General features: G+C 40.8%; 2 protein-coding genes across 2 annotated transcripts in view; both read right to left on the reverse strand.

The window, feature by feature from the left end:
- Positions 1-6,855, reverse strand: part of slitrk5b (SLIT and NTRK-like family, member 5b) — a 19,410-nt gene extending 12,555 nt beyond the window's left edge. The window contains exon 1 of the mRNA XM_081367525.1: positions 6,780-6,855. The gene's annotated coding sequence lies outside the window, so the exon portion shown is untranslated. The remainder of the gene's footprint in view (positions 1-6,779) is intronic.
- Positions 6,856-10,173: 3,318 nt separating this feature from the next.
- The window catches only part of LOC308692405 (protocadherin 8), a gene marked incomplete at its 5' end in the record, with an annotated part of 7,939 nt that continues 612 nt past the window's right edge, over positions 10,174-17,500 (reverse strand). The window contains 4 exons of the mRNA XM_081368375.1: positions 10,174-11,295; positions 14,830-14,963; positions 15,636-15,706; positions 15,791-17,500. The exon at positions 15,791-17,500 is cut by the window's right edge and continues 612 nt beyond it. Coding sequence (XP_081224501.1) covers positions 10,991-11,295; positions 14,830-14,963; positions 15,636-15,706; positions 15,791-17,500 — 2,220 coding nt within the window. The 3' untranslated portion in view covers positions 10,174-10,990. The remainder of the gene's footprint in view (positions 11,296-14,829; positions 14,964-15,635; positions 15,707-15,790) is intronic.

A 17,500-nucleotide genomic window follows, 5' to 3' on the forward strand; every position in this document is an offset into this window, starting at 1 on the left:
TTCATGAAACAGGTCAGATCTAACTAAAAAAAAATCATGGTTTTTGCATCTATTTGATTTTATTTAAATAATCATATTTTCAAAATGCATTTATTCTAATTACTGTTGATTCTGGGAGTAAAAACTACATTACCCATGATGCAGTGCAGAAAATTACACTTGATTATGATTTGACTTTTCTAACTTTAGTTAGTGTGTAATGTTGCTGTTTGATCATAAACAACATCTGCATAGTTACAACGCTCAAAGTTCAAAGCAAAGGGAGATATTTGCTTTTATAGAAATCGCTTTTTAAGGACTACAACAAACGGCTGGTAGAGACTACAATGAGCTTCTTCATGGGTTAGTGACATCACCAACCCTAAAATTTACATAAACCCCGCCCCCTGAACACGATTTATTGATTATCATTACAGAATATGCTAATCAATGACTAGAAGATAACTACACATCAGCTTCATAAATTCATCAACTAACCATTCAGAAATGTCCTGTTGCTTCTACATGTTGTCACTTCTTCTAATCTCTCCATCTTTGACCGACAGCAGCAGCTCATTTGCATTTAAAGGGACACACACAACGGTGTGTTTTTGCTCACCATCAAACTTTGACCATTTTAACATGTTATATACAAATATCTGTGGGGTATTTAGAGCTGAAACTTCACACACACACTCTGGACATCAGAGACTGATTTTACATCTAGTGGAAAGGCCATTATACCACCGCTTTAAGGAGTCAGTCTACTAATACTCTAATGACTGCTATTCTCCCTCAAACACAGCTCTGCATCTACACCCGATCTGACGGAAGTCTTCTGGGACACATCCACATCTCTAACAAAGAGACACTCTTCCCGAGCACAGACGAGGAGAACGAGACGCGAGTCTAATCGCTGGTCATTCATCGCTCGTCAGACTCACAGCCAATCAGAGCCGCCGTCCTCGTTAGAGCCTGACAGGAAGTGACATCAGCTCTGGGCTCGTAAGTCCAAGCGCATATTGATGAAGAAGAGGTCAGCGATCTGTGGATCAGTGCTGGTGTCTAAAATCACTCCATTCTCAAATTAATTATTACAGGTATTACATAATTATAGTCTAACAGATCTGTGATAATGAACATCCACCGATGGGAAACAATCCCGTTTCCCTGCGGATTAAGATTATTAGTCAGAAATGGTGCAGGATTTCATTTGGAACCATTTTCTCTCAGAAATTTCTACACAGAAACGGTAATCTACACATTTAATTCAACACAGTGCAACTCTGAAGTAGAAATATTGAATTAGTATTTTCCAGTAAAACAGTCCAATGAGATTTATTTTATTTCAGGAAAATATTTTTCTGCCTCCAATGGCAGATATTAGCTCTTATTTTAAGCTCAAACTCACTTTAATATCTCCATTATTAATATCTCCAGTCACTGTGTCTCGATTTGAGAATGTTTGGATGTTTGTCCCGGAGAACGGACTCCTCTCTCCAGACACACTGAGGCAGGAGCGCTGTTGTGCTGTTGTGCTGTTGTGTTGTTGTGTTGTTGTGCTGTTGTGTTGTTGTGTTGTTGCGCTGTTCTGTTGTTGTGCTGTTGCGCTGTTGTGTTGTTGCGCTGTTGCGTGCTGTTGTGTTGTTGTGCTGTTGTGCTGTTGTGTTGTTGCGCTGTTGTGCTGTTGTGTTGTTGTGCTGTTGTGTTGTTGTGCTGTTGTGTTGTTGCGTTGTTGTGTTGTTGTGTTGTTGTGCTGTTGTGTTGTTGCGCTGTTGTGTTGTTGCGCTGTTGCGTGCTGTTGTGTTGCGTTGTTGCGCTGTTGCGTGCTGTTGTGTTGTTGTGCTGTTGTGCTGTTGTGCTGTTGTGTTGTTGTGCTGTTGTGTTGTTGCGTTGTTGTGATGTTGTGATGTTGTGCTGTTGCGTTGTTGCGTGCTGTTGTGTTGTTGTGCTGTTGTGTTGTTGTGTTGTTGTGCTGTTGTGTTGTTGTGCTGTTGTGTTGTTGCGCTGTTGCGTTGTTGCGTGCTGTTGTGTTGTTGTGCTGTTGTGTTGTTGTGTTGTTGTGCTGTTGTGTTGTTGTGCTGTTGTGTTGTTGTGTTGTTGTGCTGTTGTGTTGTTGCGCTGTTGCGTTGTTGCGCTGTTGCGTGCTGTTGTGTTGTTGTGCTGTTGTGTTGTTGTGCTGTTGTGTTGTTGCGCTGTTGTGCTGTTGTGTTGTTGTGCTGTTGTGTTGTTGTGCTGTTGTGTTGTTGCGTTGTTGTGTTGTTGTGCTGTTGTGTTGTTGCGCTGTTGTGTTGTTGCGCTGTTGCGTTGTTGCGTGCTGTTGTGTTGCGTTGTTGCGCTGTTGCGTGCTGTTGTGTTGTTGTGCTGTTGCGCTGTTGTGTTGTTGCGCTGTTGTGCTGTTGTGTTGTGCTGTTGTGCTGTTGTGTTGTTGTGCTGTTGTGTTGTTGTGCTGTTGTGTTGTTGTGCTGTTGTGCTGTTGTGCTGTTGCGTTGTTGCGCTGTTGCGTTGTTGCGCTGTTGTGTTGTTGTGCTGTTGTGTTGTTGCGCTGTTGCGTTGTTGTGCTGTTGTGCTGTTGCGCTGTTGAGCTGTTGCGCTGTTGTGTTGTTGCGCTGTTGTGTTGTTGCGCTGTTGCTTTGTTGCGCTGTTGTGTTGTTGCGCTGTTGTGCTGTTGTGTTGTTGTGTTGTTGTGCTGTTGTGTTGTTGTGCTGTTGCGTTGTTGCGTGCTGTTGTGTTGTTGTGTTGTTGTGCTGTTGTGTTGTTGTGCTGTTGTGTTGTTGTGCTGTTGTGTTGTTGTGTTGTTGTGCTGTTGTGCTGTTGTGCTGTTGTGTTGTTGTGCTGTTGTGTTGTTGTGCTGTTGTGTTGTTGTGTTGTTGTGCTGTTGTGCTGTTGTGTTGTTGTGCTGTTGCGCTGTTGTGTTGTTGCGCTGTTGTGCTGTTGTGTTGTTGTGTTGTTGTGCTGTTGTGTTGTTGTGCTGTTGCGTTGTTGCGTGCTGTTGTGTTGTTGTGCTGTTGTGTTGTTGTGCTGTTGTGTTGTTGCGCTGTTGCGTTGTTGCGTGCTGTTGTGTTGCGTTGTTGCGCTGTTGCGTGCTGTTGTGTTGTTGTGCTGTTGCGCTGTTGTGTTGTTGCGCTGTTGTGTTGTTGTGCTGTTGTGTTGTTGCGTTGTTGTGATGTTGTGCTGTTGCGTGCTGTTGTGTTGTTGTGCTGTTGTGCTGTTGTGTTGTTGTGCTGTTGTGTTGTTGTGCTGTTGCGCTGTTGTGTTGTTGTGCTGTTGTGTTGTTGCGCTGTTGTGTTGTTGCGCTGTTGCGTTGTTGCGTGCTGTTGTCTTGTTGTGCTGTTGTGCTGTTGCGCTGTTGTGTTGTTGTGCTGTTGTGTTGTTGTGCTGTTGTGTTGTTGTGCTGTTGTGTTGTTGCGCTGTTGTGTTGTTGCGCTGTTGCGTTGTTGCGTGCTGTTGTGTTGCGTTGTTGCGCTGTTGCGTGCTGTTGTGTTGTTGTGCTGTTGTGCTGTTGCGCTGTTGTGTTGTTGTGCTGCTGTGTTGTTGTGCTGTTGTGTTGTTGCGTTGTTGCGTTGTTGCGTGCTGTTGTGTTGTTGTGCTGTTGTGCTGTTGTGTTGTTGTGCTGTTGCGCTGTTGCGTTGTTGTGCTGTTGTGTTGTTGTGCTGTTGCGTTGTTGTGCTGTTGTGTTGTTGTGCTGTTGTGCTGTTGTGTTGTTGTGCTGTTGCGCTGTTGCGTTGTTGTGCTGTTGTGTTGTTGCGTGCTGTTGTGTTGTTGTGCTGTTGTGCTGTTGTGCTGTTGTGTTGTTGTGCTGTTGTGCTGTTGCGTTGTTGCGTGCTGTTGTGTTGTTGTGCTGTTGTGTTGTTGTGCTGTTGCGCTGTTGTGCTGTTGCGCTGTTGCGTGCTGTTGTGTTGTTGTGCTGTTGCGCTGTTGCGTTGTTGTGCTGTTGTGCTGTTGTGTTGTTGTGCTGTTGTGCTGTTGCGCTGTTGTGTTGTTGTGCTGTTGTGTTGTTGTGCTGTTGTGCTGTTGTGTTGTTGTGCTGTTGTGCTGTTGTGCTGTTGCGTTGTTGCGTGCTGTTGTGTTGTTGTGCTGTTGTGTTGTTGTGCTGTTGCGCTGTTGTGCTGTTGTGTTGTTGTGCTGTTGTGTTGTTGTGCTGTTGCGCTGTTGCGTTGTTGTGTTGTTGTGCTGTTGCGCTGTTGCGTTGTTGTGCTGTTGTGTTGTTGCGTGCTGTTGTGTTGTTGTGCTGTTGTGCTGTTGTGTTGTTGTGCTGTTGTGCTGTTGCGCTGTTGTGTTGTTGTGCTGTTGTGCTGTTGCGTTGTTGCGTGCTGTTGTGTTGTTGTGCTGTTGTGTTGTTGTGCTGTTGCGCTGTTGTGCTGTTGTGTTGTTGTGCTGTTGTGTTGTTGTGCTGTTGCGCTGTTGCGTTGTTGTGTTGTTGTGCTGTTGCGCTGTTGCGTTGTTGTGCTGTTGTGTTGTTGCGTGCTGTTGTGTTGTTGTGCTGTTGTGCTGTTGTGTTGTTGTGCTGTTGTGTTGTTGTGCTGTTGTGCTGTTGTGTTGTTGTGCTGTTGTGTTGTTGTGCTGTTGTGTTGTTGTGCTGTTGTGCTGTTGTGTTGTTGCGTGCTGTTGTGTTGTTGTGCTGTTGTGTTGTTGTGCTGTTGTGTTGTTGTGCTGTTGTGTTGTTGTGCTGTTGTGCTGTTGTGTTGTTGTGCTGTTGTGTTGTTGTGCTGTTGTGTTGTTGTGCTGTTGTGCTGTTGTGTTGTTGCGTGCTGTTGTGCTGTTGTGTTGTTGTGCTGTTGTGCTGTTGTGCTGTTGTGTTGTTGTGCTGTTGTGTTGTTGTGCTGTTGTGTTGTTGTGCTGTTGTGTTTCAGCGAATACGAGCAGGATTCCGGGCTTCTAATAGTCTCTTATACGCACACTGGGATATTACTGTGACACATGTCATCACTGATCTGCGTCTGCACTGGGAGATGTTGACGAGGTGTTTCTCCTCGCTGTAAAATGGGTCACGGCCGCAGAAACACTGAGAACGGCAGAGATGTCCTCCTCTCACACACACACACACACACACACACACACACACACACACACACACACACACACACACACACACAGCAGACTAGAGGGCAATAGGGCATCAGTTCACACTCAAACACACACACACACACACACACACACACGCGCGCGCACACACCCACTCAACACACACACTCAACACACACACACACACACACACACACACACACACACACACACACACACACACACACACACACACACACACACAAACACAACCAGTGTTCACTGGACACACTGCATCTGTGTGACTCCCTCTGATGGACACTCAACACACACACACACACACACACACACACACACACACACACACACACACGTGCGCGCACGCGCGCGCACACACACACACACACACACCAGTGTTCACTGGACACACTGCATCTGTGTGACTCCCTCTGATGGACACTCAACACACACACACACACACGTGCGCACACACACACACACACACACACACACACACACACACACACACACACACACACACACACACACACACACCAGTGTTCACTGGACACACTGCATCTGTGTGACTTAAACCAGAGCCGTTGAAAAACATATTTAACGGCTCTGACTTAAACAAGTGTGTGACAGCTAGTGTGTGTCCCGTTACTGATTATTAAGGCCTACATCCCAAAAAACAACAACTACTAACTAAAAACATGCCAGAGTGCACAAACTGATTAATTAATCAGAAACTGTATATTCTTATTGACTATGTTCTCCAGACTGGAGCAATAATCCTTAGTCTCCTGAAGAAAAGTAATAACATTTGGCTCGGATCCTGACCATTTCTTCTCGTTGCCATGCAGTTGCTAGGGTGTTAGATACAGCGTTCCACGCTGATCACGTGCTTCATCCGGGCATCTGAAGTGCACTTTCTCTGTTCATAATGTCGGGTGTGAAAACACTCGCACTCTTTGCACTGGGACCGAGTCAGTCCCGCAGTCTCGATTATATCCGATTATATCCCAACATTACCTTCCTAACGCACACTGCAGAGGAGTCATGAGTGTGGGAGAAACGAGGCTTCCGAAGCTTTGAATCAACTGAACCGATTGCGGCGCAAAATGATTCACTGTTTCGACTCGCTCGAATCGCCACAGTCTGGCGACCCCTGCTGGTCAAACGGGGAAAATGCAATGAAAACAAACCAATTGTATATGTTTTGTTGAAAGTGTGATCAAATCATCTAATATAATTAAATAATGTCTAGTCTAATACGTGTTATTAAGGCTTTTTATGGAGAGCTTGGCCGATAATAGACTATTAACTTAAACTATTTATTTTTATTATAAAAATGTGTCATTAAAAATGTCATATTTTTTATAATAAACCATATAGACACTGGATCACGTGTTCACGGAGCTCATCGCCCCCTGCTGGCGAACCGGTGAAACAGTGATGACGTAACGAAGCCTCGTTTTTACTGAACCCGCGCGAAATCACAAACCGTTCGCAGAGGTTTCGAAGCTCCATGATCCATTCACACCTATGAGTCACACTGAATGAGCGAGAAGCACATTCACACACACACACACACACACACACACACACACACACACACACACACACACACACACACACACACACACACACACACACACACACACACACACACACACCCGATGGAGAAACACAACTTGTTCTGCCATTCAACGCGATATTTCTCTCAGCTGAACTTTTGTCCCGCATTAAGCAGTAGTTTTATTGTTTTATAATGAAATCATCGCCACACTCACCTCCCCTCAGTCCATGATCTGTTGTTAGGGTTGAAACTAAACTCTCCTTCGCTGGGATAATTGTTCCTAAATCTACGGAAGCCCTCAGAGGCCATGCTTTAGTATTTTTTGTCTATATCTCGACAGAATGTTTTTTATTTATTTATTTATTTATTTATTTATTTTATACGTATTGTGGAGATGAGAAAAATGTTTCCTTTTATTATTTTCAGAGAAACATAAAAGAATGGTGTAAATATGCGCAGGTCTCCCTCGCCGCTGTTCCACATGTGAACGCGAGGTGGCGCTGTTCACTCGCGCAGATGCTCTGACAGGGAACAATCACTCGAGGACTGTTTGTGGGTTATTTTTGGTTATTATCTGAGATTATTATTTTTTTCTAACATTATTTTATTATTTTTCTAACATTCTTGGAATGTTTTTGTTTGTTTGTTTAGGTTTTATTAGACCTATAAACTAACATTACCTGTGAGTTGCGTCAGTCACGTGGTGGCGTAGGTATGACGTAAGAAAACACTGTTATTTTCCACCAGAGCACATATAAAAACAGCGCATTAGTCATGTCTAATTATGATAATGGTGTAATTCAGCTGTGATTCTGTTTCAGTAAGCTGTGATTGTCCTGACTATCAGATATTTACATTATTGCTTTAGCCTACTTTATGAGTAAAGTATCGTTACTCATATTATAGGCCTACTTTAGTATTATTAGTAATATTAATAAAGTGGCCATTATGACAGTGAAGGAAGTCAGTAAACAACAGCTCTGAAAGTTAAAGCAAGTGTTTGATAAAGCGGAAGAGTTTATAGAGTGAGAGCTTTATGAATATGCATTCAGCCACACATATTCAGAGATCATATTCCCGCACTGTTTATAGTGACTGAATGTGTTAAACATCACACAATGGCGGCTCCAGTAAAGGTGAAATCTCTGTTGTTAAGGTTTAATAAAGCAAAGCTAACCCTTTCCTCCATATCAGAGGAATCCTGCAGATCTCAGATCAGTTTTAACATGCGCTTGACGGAAAAGCACAGATTTGCTGTGGAGGATAGACGAAGTCCTGGACTGATCACGAGTTTAAATCTTTATCTGAGTCTTATAAAGCGGTTCATCAAACCTGGAGACTAAGGAAATATCCCCAACAGTGATGTGTTGAACAGCTGATGTTCAGCCGCTGCTTCATGAGGCGAAACACTCGTTATTAAACTCTCATTATCAAGCAGTTTCAATCCTGCACTCATTAAAAATCTTCTTTTTGCTGAATTTATGAGGTGAAAATGAAAAGCTACTTTTAGCACGTGTTGTTTTTATCTGAAGAAAAGCTCAACAAAGCAACCATGAATATGATAATAATAGAGTATGGAACATGTACAGGACATTTCAGTCACAATCTCCCGTTTTTACAGCACAATCATATTTAATAATCACGGCATGATTTATGAAACGCCTTCAGCAAAACTCAACGTATTCTTTGGGCCGCCGTATGAATATTGAACATCTCGTTCTGTTGCAATAAAAACACCTTGTTGTAAATGTAGAAGTTCAACATCAACTAGTTTTGTAAGAAAAAGTGTGGGTTTATGATATATAGGTTTCATAAAGTCAGCAGTCATGAGTTATATAATTAAATTAAGTTGCCAGTATGAGTTCACACTGGTAATTCTCATATTATTTGCTCTTATAAATTTAATCTAATGATATATTCAACTAAAATTTCTCATAAATATTGATAAAAAATCTATCTTTCTTGCATCACACTGGTTTTTGCTGTAACTCCCGAAAAAGTTGAAATTTCAAAGAATTTCAGAATTAATAAAAAGGGGGTAAATGAAGTAATATGAAAATATAAAGTTATGACTGTTTTATAAGCTAAAGCGGTATAGAGTTTTTAATGCATTATTCATATTCAGATGAAATATAAGTGTGAATAGACGGATAAACGTGCTCATTCTGAACAAATCCACTTATTTTGTGTTTTATTAAAGACATACAAACTCATAACTGGCAGAAACTGAGCTGGATTTGCTGAATTACGAGTCACACATTTATGAGCACAAACAGCTTTCAGTGAGAAACACATTACACTAATATGTACAAGACATTTCCCTTGCACAGACTGCTCTCAAACATCATTATTTTTAATAATAATTGAGTTAAAAAGGAGGAAAACTCTGCATTATTTGCAGATTTGGAGAGCTTTAGCTGCACTGTCCTGTTCATTCACTCTCTTTGACCTCGATGGAAAACTATAACCCATTTCATGTCGTATTGATCTTTTCCTGCACTGTCCTTCATATCCCATTGGAAATCTGTCATGTGGGATGAGCCGGATCCCGATCCTGCTGTTATTGCAAACATCCCTTCAGGCCGAACCACAGAACCGCTCTTTATTCCTCTGAAACCCAGTGAGGAACCAAGGACCTCTCGGATGCACGTGTTACTCCATCGGTAAAATCCTTCATACTGAAGGCGAGGTGTGTGATGTGTGTGTGGGAAAGTCCTGATGAATGCTCTGTTAATCTTAGACATGGATCTGAGTTTCAGAGCCAGGACAGACACGGTTTATGATCTCTTATACCCTGTCACAACTATCTTTCTGAAGCTGTAAATAAAGTAAATATCACTGCACTGTTTTACTGGAAAACACTATTTCAATCTTTCTACGTCAAAATTTAACGTTTAATTTAATCTGTTGATCACCGTTTATTTGCAGAAATTTCTGAGAAAATGGTTTCAAATTAAATCTTCCTTCCAGTGAATAAACTTTCCTCCTCAAGTTTCTCTCGTTTTACAGCACATCTACTCTAAACACTCTTAAATCCAGATATCAACTCGTGTTTTCTGATGAAAATCATCAAAATGAAGTGAGTTTGTGTTTTAAACAAGAACTAATATCTGCTAAGAGTCAGACAAATAGACGTAATTCAGAGGGAAGGTTATCTCTCAGACTCCACTGATGTCTGTTCTTGTTTAAAGCACAAACTCACTTCATGTTGATGATTTTTCATCAGGAAACAAACTTGATATCTTCAGTGATGATCTTGATTTGATGTTTAGATGTTAGTGCTGTAAAACGAGACGTGTGTTCATCCGCCATAATCTGTAGAGTGTTAATGTTAGTGTTGAAGATGTGCATAATCTCTGACACAAGCGCTTTAACTCGTTAACTCCACTAATGAGTCTTTATAAGCCTCACTCCTCAGATCATCCAGAGCCGGCCATGTGTTCACACTGAACCCGGAGTCACATGACTCAGTTCCCGCTCCAGACACCAGGACACTCGCAGAGACTTACAAGCACTTTATTCGGGTCACTGAGGTGAGAAATTATACACATTTACAGTCTTAGCACAACTTTTAAAAACTGAAGAGGATCAAATATACAAACTGGTTTAAATGTATGACATTTTAGAAGAAAATCTTTTTATTTTTTGAGAGAGATGATCAGAATCTGTGCATAAACACATTTACATATAAACTACTTTAGAATAAAATATAATATGTGGGAATAAACCGCATCAAATTAACTTTTCTGTTTTAGTAAAGATATACAAACTCAGAACTAACATCATCTATTAAAGAAACTAAACTGGATTTCCTGAATTATGTACAAAGTCCATCAGTGGCACAAACAGTTCTCAGTGAGAAGAACATATACAAAATATACAGATATTTACAACAAATATATCAATTTAACTTTCTCGGGCTGTTCTTAAATAATATTTTCTTAAAAAAAAAAACAATAAAAAAACGCTTGGGTTTGATCGCAGTGAACCAGCCAAACGTGTTCTCCTCGTCCAGCACTGACATCTACATATACTATATACACTTTACAGACAGGGTCGTTAGTTAACATGAGCTGCGAATGAACAAAGCTTCTACAGCACTTATTGATCTTACTTGATATTAGAGAAAAAATGAGTTTGTGTTTAAAACAAGAACAAATATCAGCCAGTGAGAGATAATCTTGTCTTCCCTTCGGATTACGTTTATTTTTCTGACTCCACTGGCAGATATTTGTTCTTGTTTTAAACACAAACTCGCATAAGTTCTTCTTAATATCTTCAGTCATTGCTTCTTCTCCAGTAAATGTATCTTGATTTAAGAATGTTTAGGTATTAGTGCAGGAAACCGAGACAGAAACACTGAGGTGTTCTGAAAGCTGGAGGGTTTTCCTCAGTGGATCCGCCGGGATGAAGCGGGACGGATATCTAGAAGCTGGTGGCGACTTCGCTCTGCGTCTGCGGCGTCTCCCCGGCGCTCCGGCTCCGGCTCTCCTGATGGGCCGAGTACGAGGGAAGAGTCCCGGTGCGGGAGAACGTCTGCATGGGCCGGCTCTGCACGTTCCCCGGGCCTTCGTTCCAGCGCCGGGCAGTGAGGTGTGTGTTGAGGTGTGTGTTGAGGTGATGTGTGGTGTAACGAGGTGTGTGTGAGAAGCCGATGGTGTATGCGCTGCCGGGGGGGGCGAGTGTGTGACGGGTCTGGATCACTCCACTCCTCCAGTCTCCGAACGAGCCTGAAACAGCACACGCATTAATGCACTGCTCAAACTGCTTCTCAGGCTTATTTCAAGTCTCACATAATTTGGCAGTAAAGCAAGTAAATTTATCTAGTTTTAAGTCGAATCACATTTATTACTACAGCGCTTTACAACAGAGTGTTTCAGAGCAGCTTTACAGAGATAACAGGAAAAGCAACAGAGTTTGTGTCCAGAAGAAAATAGCGTCACAGTCCAGCTTAAGGACGTTCAGTGATGGGTCATTTCTGTTGTAAAGAAGTTATTAATTTAGTTCATATATATATATATATATATATATCCGCTCTGGAGAAAAGCGTGATGTCATCGTCCAGCTCAGTTCAGTTCTCATATAATGGTGTCAATGCAGGAGATCAATAATATTGTGGAATATTAAGTATCCCCGACTGAGCAAGACCAGTTAGGGACATTTAAGGTAAATTTGAATGGAACACTGATGAGGAGCTCAAGGAAACCAGTGACACCTCATAACAAGCTCCCATCTTAAACTAATCTTAAAGAAACTAATCTTAACGAGCAATGCATTTGTCAGTATTTATTAATCTTTGCTCGCATTCTCATGAAGTTATGAAAACGTCATTTCTGAATGTTCTCAGAATATCTTTTTTTTATGTTCAAGAGAACATTCAATTTGTATCATTTTTCAGACATAATGAGAACGTTACTTTAGAATGTTTTCTGATTGTTACTTTAGAATGTTTTCTGATTGTTACTTTAGAATGTTTTCTGATTGTTACTTTAGAATGTTTTCTGATTGTTACTTTAGAATGTTCTCTGATTGTTACTTTTGAATGTTCTCTGAACGTTACTTTAGAATGTTTTCTGATTGTTACTTTAGAATGTTTTCTGATTGTTACTTTTGAATGTTCTCTGAACGTTACTTTTGAATGTTCTCTGATTGTTACTTTTGAATGTTCTCTGAATGTTACTTTTGAATGTTCTCTGAACGTTACTTTAGAATGTTCTCTGATTGTTACTTTAGAATGTTTTCTGAACGTTACTTTTGAATGTTCTCTGATTGTTACTTTTGAATGTTTTCTGAACGTTACTTTTGAATGTTCTCTGAACGTTACTTTTGAATGTTTTCTGAACGTTACTTTTGAATGTTCTCTGAACGTTGCTTTTGAATGTTCTTTGAACGTTACTTTTGAATGTTCTCTGAACGTTACTTTTGAATGTTCTCTGAACGTCACTTTTGAATGTTCTCTGAACGTTGCTTTTGAATGTTCTCTGAACGTTGCTTTTGAATGTTTTCTGAACGTTACTTTTGAATGTTCTCTGAACGTTACTTTTGAATGTTCTCTGAACGTTACTTTAGAATGTTCTCTGAACGTTACTTTAGAATGTTTTCTGAACGTTACTTTAGAATGTTTTCTGAACGTTACTTTTGAATGTTCTCTGAACGTTACTTTTGAATGTTCTCTGAACGTTACTTTAGAATGTTTTCTGAACGTTACTTTAGAATGTTTTCTGAACGTTACTTTTGAATGTTCTCTGAACGTTACTTTTGAATGTTTTCTGAACGTTACTTTAGAATGTTTTCTGAACGTTACTTTTGAATGTTCTCTGATTGTTACTTTTGAATGTTTTCTGAACGTTACTTTTGAATGTTCTCTGAACGTTGCTTTTGAATGTTCTCTGAACGTTACTTTTGAATGTTTTCTGAACGTTACTTTTGAATGTTCTCTGAACGTTGCTTTTGAATGTTCTCTGAACGTTACTTTTGAATGTTCTCTGAACGTTACTTTTGAATGTTTTCTGAACGTTACTTTTGAATGTTCTCTGAACGTTACTTTAGAATGTTTTCTGAATGTTACTTTAGAATGTTTTCTGAACGTTACTTTTGAATGTTCTCTGATTGTTACTTTTGAATGTTCTCTGATTGTTACTTTTGAATGTTCTCTGAACGTTACTTTTGAATGTTCTCTGAACGTTACTTTTGAATGTTTTCTGAACGTTACTTTTGAATGTTTTCTGAACGTTACTTTTGAATGTTCTCTGAACGTTACTTTTGAATGTTCTCTGAACGTTACTTTAGAATGTTTTCTGAACGTTACTTTAGAATGTTTTCTGAACGTTACTTTTGAATGTTCTCTGAACGTTACTTTTGAATGTTTTCTGAACGTTACTTTAGAATGTTTTCTGAACGTTACTTTTGAATGTTCTCTGATTGTTACTTTTGAATGTTTTCTGAACGTTACTTTTGAATGTTCTCTGAACGTTGCTTTTGAATGTTCTCTGAACGTTACTTTTGAATGTTTTCTGAACGTTACTTTTGAATGTTCTCTGAACGTTGCTTTTGAATGTTCTCTGAACGTTACTTTTGAATGTTCTCTGAACGTTACTTTTGAATGTTTTCTGAACGTTACTTTTGAATGTTCTCTGAACGTTACTTTAGAATGTTTTCTGAATGTTACTTTTGAATGTTCTCTGATTGTTACTTTTGAATGTTCTCTGATTGTTACTTTTGAATGTTCTCTGAACGTTGCTTTTGAATGTTCTCTGAACGTTGCTTTTGAATGTTCTCTGAACGTTACTTTTGAATGTTTTCTGAACGTTACTTTTGAATGTTCTCTGAACGTTACTTTTGAATGTTCTCTGAACGTTACTTTAGAATGTTTTCTGAATGTTACTTTAGAATGTTTTCTGAACGTTACTTTTGAATGTTCTCTGATTGTTACTTTTGAATGTTCTCTGATTGTTACTTTTGAATGTTCTCTGAACGTTGCTTTTGAATGTTCTCTGAACGTTACTTTTGAATGTTTTCTGAACGTTACTTTTGAATGTTCTCTGAACGTTACTTTTGAATGTTCTCTGATTGTTACTTTTGAATGTTCTCTGATTGTTACTTTTGAATGTTCTCTGAACGTTGCTTTTGAATGTTCTCTGAACGTTACTTTTGAATGTTTTCTGAACGTTACTTTTGAATGTTCTCTGAACGTTACTTTTGAATGTTCTCTGATTGTTACTTTTGAATGTTCTCTGATTGTTACTTTTGAATGTTCTCTGATTGTTACTTTTGAATGTTCTCTGAACGTTGCTTTTGAATGTTCTCTGAACGTTACTTTTGAATGTTTTCTGAACGTTACTTTTGAATGTTCTCTGATTGTTACTTTTGAATGTTCTCTGATTGTTACTTTTGAATGTTCTCTGAACGTTGCTTTTGAATGTTCTCTGAACGTTACTTTTGAATGTTTTCTGAACGTTACTTTTGAATGTTCTCTGAACGTTACTTTTGAATGTTCTCTGAACGTTACTTTAGAATGTTTTCTGAATGTTACTTTAGAATGTTTTCTGAACGTTACTTTTGAATGTTCTCTGATTGTTACTTTTGAATGTTCTCTGATTGTTACTTTTGAATGTTCTCTGAACGTTACTTTTGAATGTTCTCTGAACGTTACTTTTGAATGTTCTCTGAACGTTACTTTTGAATGTTCTCTGAATGTTAGTTCTGAGGTAAGAGATGAAGCCTCCTTGTAAAGCCGGATAAAGCTGTTAGAAAATGACACACACCTCTGGCCATCGGCTGGAAGGTGGTCAAGCTTCTCCTCAGAGCCGCTCCGCTGGAGTCAGAGTCGCTGTCGTTGAAATCACTGTCTCCTTTCCCACTGTCCTTCACGCTCAGCTGATCTGTGGTGCTGGTGCCGCTGTCAATGCAATCACATCTGATTATTGATATTCCATCTCAGAACAAAATACTATATTCACTGGCACGTGTCTAATCCGCCAGCGTTCATGACCTACTGTAAGAGAGAGACTAAACCCTGACCAGAAAAAAAGTCATGCATTTACATACTGAACAAACACAACATGATAATAATAATCATAAATGTTTCTTGATCATCAAATCCTCATATTAGAGTGATTCCTGAAGGATCATGTGACACTGAAGACTGGAGTAATGATGCTGAACATTCAGCTTTGATCACAGGAATAAATTACACTTTACTATATATTCACATAGAGAACAGATAATTTACACTGGAATAATATTTCACTGTTTTACTGTATTTTTTTATCAAATGCAGCTTTGGTGAGCAGAAGACCCTTCTTTTAAAAACATTAAAAATCTTACCGATCCAAAACTTTTGACTGGTAGTGGAATTTGAAAACAATATGTTTTTAAATTAAAAACATAGTAATTATAATGATAACTGTATTCTTTTTTATTATTATTAAATCAGAAATATGCTAAATAAATGCATTTTCACTAATAGTCTCAAACCTTCGGCCCTCATTGTACCTATAATTATTAAATTATAGTCAAGCAATTATTCAGACAAATGCAGTAAAAATCAACAACTAAAAATCATTCTTACCTCGTTTGCAGACAGTATTTCTCATCTTGCCATAAGAATGTTTGTTCGAAAGGTTTGCATGGCAGGAACAGCTGTTAAAACAAAAGCTTAAAGTTTATATTCTGACTTGGAAATGTGCATCAGAACACCAGGATGATCCGCAAAACATCACTCACCTTCTCCTCAGAATCCAGGCTCTTGTCTTCATACAAACAGGGTTGCATGGATTCGCTCTCGTTCCTGAGGAAGGCGTTAGCGCCGTTGTAAATGCTTGAGCCGGTGTTGTTGCTCTTGGAAAGTGGAGTCGATCCGTACAGGCCGTCTCTCCCGAAGCTCCTCCGCCGGCGTTTGATCACACAGCTAACGGTGATCACGCTAATGGCTCCCAGTAACAACACACAGCATCCAGCGAAACCAGCGATTACCAGCATCCACACGTCGAACTCCACAGCCTCGTCGTCCTTCGATCGGAGTAAAATCACCACCTGATCTTCTTGAGCTCCAGTGTCTGTGACCACGAAACGCACGGATGCTAGGCTAGTCAGCGGCTCTCGACCACCGTCAACCACAGAAACTGTAATTTGCAGGACGTCTCCACATGATGAAGAAAGTCTACGTTTTAAGACGATCTCGCCAGTGTTTTTATCAATGGAAAACAGCTGATTTTCGTCTTCTAGGATGTGAAAACGGAGCTCGCTGTTGACGCCGCTGTCTTCATCTTTAGCGGCCACTCGTAACGCTAAATACCCGGCCCGAGCGTTAAAGGGAATCGGGATTTCAGCAGAATCATTCCGTAACACTGGATACGTGAAATACGGAAAGTTATCATTCTCGTCAACCACGCGGATTTGAATTAAAGTCGTGCTTGATAGCGGCGGGACACCTTTATCGCTAGCTTTCACTGCGAACTCGACTTCTCTCAGAGTCTCGAAGTTGAAGGATCTGAGCGTGTATAAAGATCCCGAGTGCGGATCGACGGACACGAACGTAGACATCGGAGAACCATCCGGCGCTTTGCTGTCGATCAAACTGTAGAAAACCTTTCCGTTCTTCCCGACGTCGAGATCCCGCGCCACAACCGTGGTCATGTACGATCCGGGAATGTTGTTTTCAATCACGGAGACGTCATACGAGGCTTTACTGAACGTGGGAGCGTTGTCGTTCTCGTCAGTGATGCGGATCGTGTAATGCTTGATGGTTTTAAACGGCGGCGTTCCCAGATCTTCGGAAATCACAGTCAGGTTGTATTCTGGAATGGCTTCCCTGTCTAAACTCGTGGTCGTCACGATCATGAAGGTGTCGCTGTACGCTTGCGTTAGCTTGAAATGCTCGTGTCCTTGTAAAGTTGTGCGCACGTATCCGTTCGGACCCGAGTCTCCGTCGGATGTGCTAATCAACGCAACGAAACTCTCTTCCGCCGCGGCTTCGGTTATGAACGCCACTCCGTCGCTAGTGGAAGTCATCGGTTTAATGCTAATCTCCGGCGCGTTGTCGTTCACGTCTAGGATGTCGACGATCGCTCGGCATGTCGATGAAATTGAATTGCTTCCCAAATCCGAAGCTTGAATGTGCAACTCGTAGGACTTCTTACTCTCGTAGTCGACGGTATCTCTGAGAGTCACTTCTCCTGAGATGAGATCGATCTGGAAAACGCGTGTGACGTCAGTTGGCGAGCCTTCCACGAACCCGTACACGACTTCTCCGTTAATCCCGGCGTCGGGGTCGAAGGCGTGCACCTTCAGCACTCGGGATCCCACGGGAGAGTCTTCGCTCAGCTCCACTTTGAGCGAGTTGTGCTCAAACGTCGGGCTGTTGTCGTTAGAGTCCAGAACTCGTATGTAAACGGTGGTTTCGCCGGATTTCGCCGGATTCCCACCGTCGGTCGC

Source organism: Scardinius erythrophthalmus (assembly GCF_964197995.2).
Source record: "Scardinius erythrophthalmus genome assembly, chromosome: 6".
NCBI classification, from domain to species: domain Eukaryota; kingdom Metazoa; phylum Chordata; class Actinopteri; order Cypriniformes; family Leuciscidae; genus Scardinius; species Scardinius erythrophthalmus.